The 14,165-nt window shown below is 42.2% G+C and overlaps 2 protein-coding genes across 2 annotated transcripts in view; both read right to left on the minus strand.

The window, feature by feature from the left end:
• Positions 1-14,165, minus strand: part of LOC135383556 (uncharacterized) — a 97,064-nt gene that overhangs the window by 58,257 nt on the left and 24,642 nt on the right. The gene's annotated exons all lie outside the window — the stretch shown is intronic.
• On the minus strand, positions 10,452-12,417 carry LOC135386423 (uncharacterized). Its single transcript, XM_064616334.1, has 2 exons — positions 12,247-12,417; positions 10,452-11,264 (listed from the first exon to the last, which is right to left on the minus strand). Exons 1-2 carry the CDS (start codon positions 12,415-12,417, stop codon positions 10,452-10,454), a joined length of 984 nt encoding a protein of 327 aa, XP_064472404.1.

Genomic DNA, 14,165 nt, shown 5'->3' on the forward strand with positions numbered 1-14,165 from the left:
AGACTCGGCATACAAGTTCTCGCATCTTGAATTCCATAATTTGTGCCATATCTCCGAATACGACCATGTCTAGGACGTATTGAAATGCAGCGATAAATGAATCGTTTCGCGGCTCCTCCTTTTCGAAGCAGCTTTTTATCAGGTCCTCCCACGACGTATGGTAACGAGTACAAAATCCGTCCATCTCTTCAATGTATAGCAATTGTCTGTTCTGTTTTGTAGTGCGCCTCAACATTTAATTAAATCATATTGGTTGTAACTTTATTTACTAAAAATTTATTATCGCGTTTAGAATGTTCCACCTGCCGTGAGAATTATGAAATTCAATTTACAAAAAAGATGTGATGTGTAAAGGAAAAACGTTTGCTTTCAGTGATTCTATGTACAAGACAGCGCAAGAGACCCTCCTTCCTTAACTTGACTTGTAGGAGCAATTTTATGGCTTTGTATACCGAGACCATTGTTTGGATTCCCCTACTCCCTGCGGGTGTAACCTTAACGAATGTGTACGGGAACTCAGCTTCCCTCTCTCACTTCGTTTCCACTAGTTGGTCCTGAATGAAAAAAATACATGTTTCTGTGATGTATATTTGCGCTGTGTGATTATGAAAAATGTTTGCCTAAATTAATTACTGCTTTTGACTTTGTTTCAGATGATCACTCGATTGATATTAATAAAAAATATTCTACTAGTTGGGAATGTTGTGTGCGTTGATTTCCGCTATAGCAAACACAATAATTTGCATTTCAGATGAGTTGTTTGCGACTTCTGCGTGTATTGCAAAGTTAACATAAAACGATGTAATTAAATTTGATTCTCGTTTTCGAATTAGTATTGTTTCTATCACTGAATAAACTTGACTTTCACTCGATTGATATTTTGTGAGTTGAGAATAATGATTGCCTAATAGTTGTGTCTGATCTGAAATACATTAAATGCAAGGTTTCTCGTTGAGTATTGTTTGCACCGACAATATTTTCTCGTTTGCTTAGAAAGTCTATTCTTAGATTTTTTTTTTTTTTGATAGGGTTCTTATTGTGTTCTTGAGAGTCAAATAATTCCAATGTCTATTTGCGATCAATAAAAAATTTCGCCTCTACACCGGTCCTAAGAATATTTCCTTTTGGAGGAAAGAATTTGAAAAAGAGAGAGGATTTCCCCACCCCGCAGATTGACAACAGGTTCCCCGCTTTTGGGGCTGTATAGATGGAGAGAGTGACCCCACCGGTCTGCATAGAGGGAGAGAGTGACCCCTCTTGGCTCCAGTGTGGTTGTACTATGGAAAGCTTAGCTGTGGTGCGTGTTTGGATACCTGTGCCAAGGTAATGTTTATAGTGCCTGAGTAGTGTGAAAATTCTATATTGTTAGCTCGCAAGGTTGATTTTATGATAGTTCAAAAGATATATTATTTCAAATTGTAATGTTTGATAGTTTGTTTCGCTATTATTTTCCGGTGTGTTGTTTACATGTTGGCAGATGCATCGTTCAAATCGTTTCTCTGCTATTCATCCGTGCATGTTTATCGTTTTGATTGATTCTTTTTCAATTATTTTCCTGCATGTGTCTGTTGTTTACCGTTGGTAGATGCACCGTTTAGAGTGTTTCTCTGCTATTCATCCGTGTATGTTTCTTGTTTTGTTAGATTGTTCTTCAACTATTTATGCTTTTGGCTCTCTTTAGTTGTTGATCTTGTTTCAGTAATATTTTCCTGTCTGTTGTTTACACGTTGGCAGATGCGCCGTTTAGATTGTTTCTCTGCTATTCGGCGTTAGCTCTGTGCTGTATTAAATTATTCATCATGTGGCATTCAAAGTGTTTCTCTGCTATGCGCCCGTGCATGTTTATCGTTTCGATAGATTCTTTTTTCATTTATTTGCCTGCATCTGTCTGTTGTTTATGTGATAGGTTTTGGTTCTCTATTAGCTGTTGATCGTGTTTCTCATTATTTCCGTATGTCTATGCTGTTTACTTAATAAGAAAATGATTAATTGTGTAATGTTGGAATAATCTTCCCTATTGCGCTCGAAAATGTTCATAACTGTCAGGTGTACGCCTCCCGTCTTCAACAAATCAGGGCAGATATTATTAGAGCTGATTGTTGGCTAGGAGCGTGCTATGTGATGAAGTTAATTTTTTAACATATTTTCTGTGTCGGATTCATAAAACAAAGTAAAGCTTGTAGTGTCCCTTGAATGAAAATTGTATTGGGAAGTCACGAGGATGATTTTATGACAGTTAAAGTGATAGATTATTCTCCTCTGTTGTTTTGATTAACCAATGTATTGTTATAGATTTTATTTCCTCTTGTGTTCGTGTCCCATGGTCTTCCAGGTTCTCTGCTGTTCACATACATCTACCGGCACTTGTAATTAAAGCTCCACTATGGTGGTCACATATAATAATATTAGACTTTTTATAATACAACTTGTAATTTTGTTTGTAATCATATTGATTAAGAATATCTTCTTTGATGAAATGTGGAGACCGTTTCTCGTTTTGATATGGTATTGTTCTTCAACTAATTATCCTTTGTGTACCTCTTGTTTACATGTTGGATTTTGACTCTCTATTAGCTGTTGATCTTGTTTCAATAATATTTTCCTGTCTGTTGTTTACACGTTGGCAGATGCGCCGTTTAGAGTGTTTCTCTGCTATTCATCAGTGCATGTTTATCGTTTTGATAGATTGTTTTTCAATTATTTTCCTGCATGTGTCTGTTGTTTATGTGATGGGTTTTGGTTCTCTATTAGCTGTTGATCGTGTTTCTCATTATTTCCGTATGTCTATGCTGTTTACTTAATAAGAAAATTGATTAATTGTGTAATGTTGGAACTTATCTTCCCTATTGCGCACGAAAATGCTCATAACTGTCAGGCGTACGCCTCCCGTCTTCAACAAATCAGGGCAGATATTATTAGAGCTGATAGGAGTGTGCAATGGGGTGAAGTTCATTTTTAATATATTTTCTGTGTTGAATTCATAAAACAAAGTAAGGTTTGTAGTGTCTCTTAGAATGAAAATTGTATGGGATTCGACTAGATTAAGTCACGAGGATGATTTTATGATAGTGATAGATTATTCTGTTGTTTTGATTAAGAATATCTTCTTTGCAGTGTTATAGATTTTATTTCCTTTTGTGTTCGTGTCCCATGGTCTTGCAGGTTCTCTACTGTCCGCAATTAACTGTCGGCACTTGTAATTAAAGCTCCACTATGGTGGTCATGTTAGACTTTTTATAATAAAACTTTTAATTTTGATTGTAATCATATTGATTAAAAGTATATTCTTTGATTAAATGTATCATAATGAAATATTAGCTGTTGCGCATGAAGTTACGTACATTGAACTTTGTAATTAAAACTCCGTTATGGTGGTCATGTTAAACTTTTTGTAATTAAACTTTTAATTTTGATACACGCGCAACTTGACAAAAAATTGCAAACGAAGTCGGCCCAAGGTGAAAAATCGCCGAAGAGTTGGGCTGGTGTTGCCAGTGTGCATGCCCCTACTTGCGCGCCGCATGAAAAAAATGCGAATGAAGTCGGCCCAGGCTGAAAAATAGCCAAAGAAGTCAGCCCAGGATGTACAACCATAAGTGTACGCTCAGCTCTTCGGCCCGCTAGTAAACACACGGACAGCCCCCTCACCTCCGCTCCACCCACCGCGCGCTGAAAAAAATAATAAAGAAAGTGCTAGAGAAGTCGGCCCAGCTATTGTTCTTGAAGTTACATATCAGAACTTTATAATTAAAACTCCACTATGGTGCTCAGGTTAGACTTTTTGTAATAAAACTCTTAATTTTGATTCTAATCGTATTGATTAAAAATATCTTCTTTGATTAAAATGTGCTACCCCTTCTGCTTAATTGAAAGCTTGCGTGATTATCACTTATAAAAAGTGTGATCCCCCTTTATGCTATTGCGTCATACCTGTAATAAGTATATTCTTTATTACGTGTATTGTGTATCTTCTGCTTCATGCTTTTGGCTAAGTTTTTCTCCTTCACACTGAGTCATAACATAATTCCTGACATTGATGACTTTAATAAATATATTTTCACATGTACTTTTGTGTATAACTATCCTTTGCATGTAAACCGCCCACTGCGCACCTGTTGTATCGGAAAAAAATTGTGAGTGAAGTCGGCCCAGGTGGAAAAATGATGGAAGAAGTCGGCCCAGGCTGAAAAATATGATCGAGTAAGCGCGCACGCAGCCCTCCGGCCACGCTCCGCCACCCCGGTAAGAGCCTCCACCCGAGCGCCGCCTGCCGCGCGCGAGGAAAAATACGCGAAAAAAGTCGGCGTGACGGTGGCGCTGCCCTGGTGGGGGAGCCGGCGTTTAACATGGCCGTAGTTTAACAACCTATCTATACTACTAACGCGATGATGATGATGATTGAAAGAAAGAAAAAAAATGGGGATTGTAGCCCTCATCACGAGGGCCGGCTACCCCAGATCACCTAAGGAAAGGAATGCCAGCCACATCCACCCACACCCACTGGAGATGTCGCGAAGCGGCGACGAACGCCACAGACAGGGTCATAGCCCATCTAACAGCTTGGTGTCCCTTAAAAACTGTGTAACGGCTCGCAAAGCTGGCAGTTGAGTGCTCGTTGGCCATGGGCCCAGCACCTTTTGCACTCCGAAGGGTCGATTGTCAACCCGGCATAACGCGGCTACAAGAACGCGAGTGGAGGGGCGGTCGAACATTCTTGCTGCGTGCTATCACATGCTGGTAATCAAGCTGGTTATAACAACAGAAATAACAAATATGCCAAGAACCCAACGCTTCTTCCCTCTTACAAAAGAAAATGATTATATACACATGAGTTAACACATCAAGTAAAATCAGAACGTTCGGGTTGGCGTCTAATACGCTCGGTACGCCGCATCACCGGTTGCGTAGGCACAGGTTCTTGTACCGTAGGTTGCTTGTTACAGAAAACACCAACATCATCATTCATTACAAAAGGAACCTTAAATATAACAAAATCTCTACTATGCGTACTCCTGTGCAGTGAAATCTACTGTTCAGACAGCTGTGGTTCCTGTCTCATATGATCTGCATGTACGAATCTAGTTCTGCCGTGGACTGAGAGTGTATATGTAACCGCGGACCTCCTTTTTATGACCGTTATTGAATGCCAATTTACTTTCACGTTACCCACGGTTTTCCCGAAGACACTGTCTCTAACCTCATGCGCTTGAAACTTTTGCCGTGATTTGTCAGCTGTAAATGTTATGCAAGGAGCCCCATCAGTTTGCGTTGACTCAGCACCTGGCTTTAGTATACTCTTACCTGAATTAGTTCTGTTGTTACTTATAGGCCGTTGTTACGTGTATTTAGAAGTAACATCGGCTCAAAGGAAGAGGTAACACAGGAAATTGCGAATTTTAGAAGTAAAGTGGGTCTCGAAGAGCTGGGGTAGAGGTAACCTGTGGGGAAAACCCCTGTCTTCTCCTGGTTACTTGTACGTGTTACTTGTAGTGGGAGTCAGTTACTTCTACGTCGTAATGCGTTCGCAAACAATCACAGCCGCTTTTGATCGCTTTTGGTCGCTCATCTGGCAACAGTTTACAGTATCACACGAGAAGTGACACTACATCGCGTCCTCGTGTTTTGTCGGTTGCATCTTTTGAAATGTGACGCTTCTGTGGCTGACTAGTTAAATCACGCTCGTGGTTGTAGATGTGTTGTGAACTGCTTCCAAATGGCGTTTACAAACAAGGACTTCTGGGGAGTGCCGAGAGGCAGATGCAAAGAGTGCGAGGACTGCAAGAAATACATGGTGGAGTCGGCAGTCGTCATCGATATGAATACTGTGCGCACAGCCAGGTTTCACATAACAGGATACGTGAAATAGGTAAGTGCGTATTTCATCAGGATCGTTCTACTTAGATCCGCTGTTGGTTCCTGTCTTATGGCAAGTCATACATGATGTGCTGTCTGCACACGTGTAAGCTGTTGGTCGGAGTGTCAACGCTCGGCCTTTGCGCATTCTGCTTTCTCTTGCCAGCTTTGCTCTCTACATCGACTTTACTTTCTTTTCTCTCCGTGTCGCCTTCTTGTTCCAGCATCTTTCATACGCTGAAGGGTAAACGATACCTGTAGAGCCATTTTGACATTGGGTTTTGTGTAATGAAATTTAACTACGAGCAAATTGTTTCCATTCAGCGTTGAAGAAGAGTGATAAGCGCTATAGTCTGTGTGTCGTAGCAATGACAACGAAACGAAACTGGATTTTTCGTAGTACATTGTTCTGAGAAGTATTTAGTTCTCTTATCGTGGGGGTTATACTTTTCATTTCTTTTTTTTTCTGACGGACTTAATCGATTTCGTGTATGGGCTAATTGCTAAAAAAAGTAAAGCCTAGTCGACTCACTAATGAAACGATCCGCGATATGGAGTTTCTCATGAATAGGCAACTCATTGACCACTACAGTAATTTTATGATTGCGTTTCTTTATGCCCAGGTGTGTGTGTGTGTGGGCGATTACTATTTTCTTTACTAAGTGATACGGCCTGAGTTTGGCTTGTTCGGGGTCGTGTTGTCAATGACAGGTTATTTCGTCGTCTTACCTGGCTGGTTGATGAATTGACTCAGTCATTTTCTGGCTGATTGCCTTCGTAAATTTTACTGACTTTGTGGTGAATGGGTCGACTGATTGCACAGTATGACTTAGCCACTGTGATTGGTCGATGTGGTTAATTGACCGGAATGGTTGCCCACATTGATGCCTTAATTGTTTGTTATCAGTGGTTTGCTAGTACAACTGACCACCAGATAGCATCTTGCAAATTATACCAATGAAGAAAGTCAAGACAATCAATCAATCAATAACACCGACTAGTCAGTAAACTGTTAAAAAATAAGAAATCGATCACATCTGCTACTGAATTACATTCAGACGAATTTATCTACCAGGCAACCTAGAACGCCATCCCGATGAGTCAGGCAGTGGAGGAGCGGGTGGGCTGGTGGTAATTACTATGTCAAGGGCCTGCAAACTAATGTCGACTGATTTCCCTCATGTGGTGAAGAACATGGTCAGGACGTGAACTTGGAGCCACAAGAGGAAGCAGGACATAGCTGTAACGTTTTCCATGGTATTTATTTTCTAACATATCGACCTGCCATCCATAAAATATTTTGCCATCTGTGTTTGTTGGAAGCTAACATTTCAGCACTCTTCTTTTTATGTGCATGTATAGCTGGCCTCACAATTATATCGCATTACACCTTGCCTTGCGGAAGTTGTGAACTTCATACTGTGGCTGGTTTCATCATTGCCGCTACATGTACAGATATGGAAGCTCGCGAATCGGAAAATCCCCCGTTTTCGGCAAACGACGCTACGATACCGAACACCGAGTCTTCCAACATATCAGGTATCTACATTTTTTGCATTCATTGCTCGTGCTTGCACAAGTGTAATTAAGGTCTGCTTTTGCTATTAATGATGTACCCGAACAACGTGAGAATGACAAATAAGGAGTGCCCATTCCATTTTAGATATTTATTGTGGGGAAAGCGGCACCGTCCCCACAGCAACAAGCAAGAATAAAACAATGTCCGTATGCATGCATGCCGCCCCTGCAATTTTTGCAACGCAATATTTCACGCGTTTCTGTGAACACATCAAAGCCCCTTTGGAGCTGTGTTCATTATACATAGTCTCACATATGCCACTACATGGAGAAACGATATCTTCGTTATCTTACGTTGCCAATGCTGGGTTGTGTTTTCCTGATATTCACAATAAAATACGTGTACAGGAAAGCCCATGGTCATTGTATTTTGGTATGTCACCCGTGTCGTGTTTCGTGTGTGCCTGCATGCAATTTGCTGCATGCATGCACTGACGCGAGGAACGGGCAGGTGCAGCCCGGATCCCCGGGAAGCGTATTTCCAAAGCATATCGCGCACAGCCAGCGCGGCCTTCCTCCTCGCACATCGCTCCTTTTGCCGCACTGCGCATGCTCCTTGTAACTATGGAGACGACGACGCCAAGGAATCTCGCCCATGTGATCTCTGCGCGCCGGAGCCGAAATCGCAACTTCGCAAGGCGCATGCGCCTATTCACTCGGCGCTCGTTGTGTTGTCTGTTGTGTGAAAGGCCGGTTTCAGTCATGGCTGTACGCGACGCCACAAAATGGAAGAGTGAAGATTTCCATGTTGCAGATGAATACCACAGCGTCGATCAGTGATACCTCAATTTCCTTGTTACTGCAGTTGCCACGTACGTACATGACGCTGTTCGCGCCAGGAATGCATATAGAGTGAGCGAGGTGTTCGGCCGATTGCATCCGAAAGATGATAGACAGAATGGCGTAGTGCTATCATGGATCTGAGAGATGAGAACACTTCTTGCCGTTTGTACCGTCCTTTGGCATTCAAGCTATCGAATAGCTAGCGAATGCAAACAGCCCAGTTACACGCTGTTGTAGTGGCACGTGACTCTTGCACCCCTGTGTTGTAACACAGACTCCAATCAGTGTTATGGTGTTGATCGCGCAACTACGGCATTCATGTTGTGTTGTGTTTTCCCGTCACATGTGCCAGTGTTGTGGTCTCCGACTTGTGCTTTCCCATGAACGAGCGACAGTCATCGCAATGCAGTTTTGTACTACGAGCAGAGAGACGTCGAGCTGCTAAGGGCGGTCTGTGTGTTTAGCTTTTGCAGAGCACCGCCCGCGTGTTTACTTCATTTCTGTAACATTGCGGTTGACTTAATTTTCGGTGCACTCTTTCCTTCCTGAACTGCTGTCCCATGCGAACACTTCGACCACTCAACGTAGTAGTGGATGAGGCAATTAAACATGTGGCTAGCACTTTTTCTTCAGCTTCCATCATTCATTTGAACACATAATAAACGGCTCATTAGAGTGGTTCAGCAACACACTTCTATAAAGTCCTGATCCAGGAGCACTGGCTAGAGCACATGTTACAAAACGAATTAAGAGTGGATCTGCACAAATCATTTTTGCTGTTACACATGCCTCACTTAGTTCTGCATTATGTGAAAGATGTCAATAGCAAAACACATTATAATGGCTGTCCAGATATACAATCAACCCTCGATTTGCAATCAGTGAGCATTCTGCTACAAAATTGTTCATAAATCAAGGAATTTGCGAAGCAATGTATTGAATAATTGCAAGAGTGCAAATGCACTAAAATAACACGAGATGCCTTGTAGCATGTGGTGTCATTTAATTTAGCCAGTTAACTTATTTTTCAACATAGTTTGTAATGATGCTCTATTGTTGATTCTCCCTTGTCAGTCTTGATCAATGTTAGTGTAACTCTGTCAAGTAGCTCCTGACCAGAGTGCAATTAAATGCTCAGAGGAATATTTAACTGTACTCTGGATATGATTCCACACAGATTAAGCTGCGATGCCCTTCATGAACCATGTTGAGGGCTATCATTGTTACTGTTTTCTATGAGAGCAGGCAGATCTCTTTTTCCTTGCCCTTTGCTATGTGCCTATTTCAGAGTGCTGCTTCAAAGTGACATTGAAGTGTTAGTGATGTGGATGATGACGTTTACTACATTCATAAATTGAAGTAAAATTATAATTAGGATGTTCTTAGCTTGGTTCTAAAACATACATACATCTGAAACATATATGAAACATACAAACCATACACAACAAAAGTATACATAAATTGAGACGAATACCCTACTAATGATCCTTCCAGTATTTCTGCTCAGACTTGTAGCTAAGTTAAATACAGAACTCACGTTTCTAAAATGTTCCAGATACTAACTCGCTTGATCAGTTCCCGATGATGCTAGTGTCCTTTGCCATGTATTTTTGCATGTGGCACATTCTGTTGCACACTTACTGTCAATTGGTGTGTACGTTTTTTTCTTTTCTGAGCTGGTGCATTTGGTGGACGCCCTGCCGGTACTCTCTTTGAACCCCTTGTTACTCCGCTACGGCGTCGTGACAAAGCAGTGGGTTGCACTCGAATTTGACCACCTTGTCTTGTGCACTTTGACATAGCAGCATTTATGCTAATTATTGCTTCGATGGCTTTGCTTTCTCCACTGACTTTTTCTAGGCTCCGCGAAATCCTTTGAACAGACTTTCGGAAAAGATCGTTATGCCCTGCCACAGAGCGAATTCTGTCCAGTTGTACAAGTAGCTGCTTCCATTCGTTGTCTTCTACGTCCTAGAGAGAACATTCGTTGAATTAGAATAACCACAGGATTGCTGTCACTACTGCTTCCCAAAGGGAGCAATGCATGCCGTGTCTACTACCCTTGAAGAAAAGTACTACAGAGTTTGTTCTGCTCACTCTAGATTGAGATGGAAAAAAACTTCATGTACCTATCATTCTGCTCTTGTAATCAAAACATTGTGTTCTTTCACATTGCAAAAGTTATGATGTGCTAGTTTCTGTTTGCCTTTGTCATCGCTCAGCAGGTAGCAAGGAAATTATTCACGTACCAGGATTTCTGTGTTACTTTGCGGTGCCGAAGGCAGCGGTAATTGATGTAGCGAAGCTTCTTGTGATTGAGGTTCAGGCGGCACATCTTGAGGTGGATCATCGTTGAGACTTTGTAGTTCACTTCCAGTAGAATTGTTAGAATTGTCATTGCTGGTGTCCCGCAGGTCACTGAAGAATGCTAAAGGTGGGCATTTGTCCCCTAAGGCTAATTTCCCAAGATTGTAGCGATCATGTGTGGACAAAGTCGGAGCATTTGGAAATATTCCACCATATGTTCTGTGCACTAAGGCCTGGTGTTTGCAAAATGCACCTTGAGTGCCAGCAGGACAGGTACAACTACCTACATCTGTGATCACTTCATAGCAGGTACTGTCATTTTTTGTACTCGGTACCTCGTAGACGTTGTTTCCGGTCTTCTTGATCATGCTAGATGCATCCTCTGGCATTCGTTTCAGCAGGCTGTGGTACAAGAGGTGGCCAGATGCAGTTCGATTGTATGCAAATTTTAGGATGCGTTTTTGAAAATATTCTTCCCATGTAGATGCTGTGAAGTCCACTAATGCTGCAGCATTGAATGCTTTTGTGCGGCACAGTACAATATCCTTTAGGATGCGAATGCTTGCTTCGGCGAAGTTGTTAGTATTGTGCCCACGGGTTGTGAGCCCACTGCGAAAAAGCAGCACCCACTCTTCTTCTGTGTGAAGAAAGTTCCTTATCCTCTGCACATATGCACTGTGCGTGAGCTGCGCCAGCTTCTCCTTAGCTGCTTCAAGCTTCTCTAATGTGTCTGCATACATTATCTGTAATAAAATGAACATCTTTAATTCTGTAGGTAGAGCTTCATGCACACTGATACAAGAGCATCCACAGTGATTTGGGAGTTGAAAAGTGACTTGGGCTTAATTCTCGACTATCCTTTCAATGATCTCCACTTGGAAAATTCAGATATGTTCCGCCATTGTATAAGTTGCAGCATGTCATTGGACCAAGTTCATCAGATAACAGTACACTAATGACATTTGAGCTGATAATGGTGCTGGAAACGAGTTCATCCATTACTGCAAACATGAAGTGCAAATATCAGATCCAGTAATTGTTATGCAAAATGTTATGTCAAGTAAGTGTTATGCAAAGACATTAGTTCCACCTTCCTTTGCTAGCTTTGTGAAAAGGAGCTCATTACTGGCAGCAATAATGGGAACGAGTTTGATCGGCTCTAATCAAAGTTCAAAATTATCAAGTTGATCTTATTAACTTGCTGGAATTGGTCTAAAGCCGTGCTGCTCGCTTTATTTTATCCAATTATTCTTATCCTTCAAGCGTCACCTCCCTTAAATCCTCTCTCGGCTTGCTCTCGTTTCAGAGACAGTTCTTTCGTGTATGTCTTTTTCACGAGTTCTCTAATTCATGTACCAGCCCCACGTCTTATAGTTCGACTCACTACATCCACCTTAGAATAGACCATTCCTACAAGATCAGCCCCATTAGTTGTTGTATGTCCTTTCATTTACTCATTTTTCCATACGCCATTCTTGTGGAATACCTTCCTTAGCCACCCGTTAGAAGACACGACTTCATTACATATCGGTACCAGTTATGCAGTTTCCCTCAGCTATGATGCTTGTGTTTTGTGTCTGCTGTCCTGCAACAGTAATGCTCGTGTTTACTGTCATTTCTTCTTCATTTGTAATGATTGTGTTTTTTTAACCTCTTTCCCCTCACTCGTTTAATGCCCCCTGTTGCATTTAAGGTTTAGTCATAAAAAGACAAAGCAAGACAAACCTCTTGAAAGACCGACATCACTTTCCTTCTTTCATCATGACCCACATGGTTCTTCGTTGCTGTCAGCCACCTCCATTCAGCCTGTGCTACATGGAAGTGGCACAACAGCTGTGTAGCTCCAGGCCATACAGATTTCAGGGCAAACTTCTCTGCAGCAGAGTTGTCGGTCATAAAAGCTTGGGGAGCCTGCAGAGAAATACATAGAAATACGTTCTTTAGTTCTTAACTATCTGTTTCCATTTGTTGTTGCAGGGCCTACATACATCTTTTCCTCCAAAGCAGTTTGGAAAGCTTGCTTTAATCAGACTAAATGCCTGCACATATCCAGATGTGGCTTGAGACGTGTGAATCACTACAGCTAAGGGTATAGCACCAGCATTTGTTGCTGCCAGCAGTAGAGTCACAGTGCTTTGGGCAGCATCACAGCTTGATGTAGAGTCCACGAAGATAATTTCTTGTGACTCTCGAAGTTCTTGAGTACGTTTCATTATTGGGGTGACAACTAAAATGGACCAGGAAGGAGAAGCAGTATCTTCCAATCTGTCAATGATCACGTTAGTGCCTGCAAACAATAGTTCAAGGAGGTTAACAAAGCAACACATAAATGAAAGTGCTTCATTTCTTTTACCTTCTTTTGCGTAGGTTGATATCTTCTCTTTCAGCTTTTCTACTGGGTCGATAGATGTGCCAAAATTCTCTTTTCGCCATATATCGTGCCAGTAAGAAACTGTTCTTGGCTTGGGATTTATGGCTGCATTTGAAAGTGCCTCTATGCCACCTTCTTTGGCGAGTATCTTTGACTCATGAAGGCTTTTTGCTTCTGATGGTGTCATCCCCGCACTGAAGTATTCCATGAATACCTCCCGTGTCTCATTTGTGCTTCTGAGCATACGAAGTGCGTCCGCGCAATCCACATTGTGATTGTGGGTCTTGTAGATCTTAATTACTGCAGGCAGTGGGGGAGCTCTTTGTAAAAAGACATCATTTTTCCTTGTGTCCCTGTTCACTTTTTTAATCTTTATGTCAACTTTTGCTGGGCACATTGTGTTGCGTCTGTCACTCCTTTTGTTTCTTTCGTTGTGCTGACACTTCCAAACTTTGTGGAAGCGCATCCTGCAATATCAAGAAACTTTACTGCCTCATAACCGTTGACATTAATACATTTTAAACAACGTGCCTTCCAGTACTCCTTGTCTCACGTATGTGCTTTGGAAAGCGCACAGTAATGCTTACCTTTTGCAGGAATTCTCCTTCTTGACTCGCTCGACGATCCATGAGGTGTTGGTTTGGACGCGGTAGCTTTCGAGCCATGCAATTGCATCGCTCTCTGTGTCCAAATCGGCACGAATTACCTCTAACTCGTCCGTCGAGGCTCCCTTGTCTCGTTCCCACATGACATTACCCAGTACCGTTCAATGATCCGTAAGTTTTCAACGAAAAAAGCAAAGATGCACTGAGCCAATGCAGAAGAGCCGCTGCTGGACGTAACAAGTGTCAAGTTTCGGATTCTCATCGAAGGCGTCAAAAAGCGCGCGGAATTCTGTGGGCGCAGCTGCATACAGTGCGCATGCGCCGAATCGCGCGCGTGGTCCCAGCAGCGCGGCGTTCTTGGCTTCGCCGTCTCCATGGTTACAAGGAGCATGCGCAGTGCGGCAAAAGGAGCGATGTGCGAGGAGGAAGAGCTGCGCTGGCTGTACGCGATATGCTTTGGAAATACGCCCCGGGAACGGTGTTACTTCGAAATACACGATGCATCTGGTCACTTTTAGAGAGGTAACCTCGGCAGAGGTAACGCTGTACCCATCTAGTGTACAGGTAACAATATTGCAATATTTTTACCTTTACTATAAGTAACCGGGCTAAGAGTTCACCGCGTGCGCAAGGGACGACCCAAAAACCACTCACTCGCAGTACGCCTC

Source organism: Ornithodoros turicata, chromosome 2 (assembly GCF_037126465.1).
Source record: "Ornithodoros turicata isolate Travis chromosome 2, ASM3712646v1, whole genome shotgun sequence".
NCBI classification, from domain to species: domain Eukaryota; kingdom Metazoa; phylum Arthropoda; class Arachnida; order Ixodida; family Argasidae; genus Ornithodoros; species Ornithodoros turicata.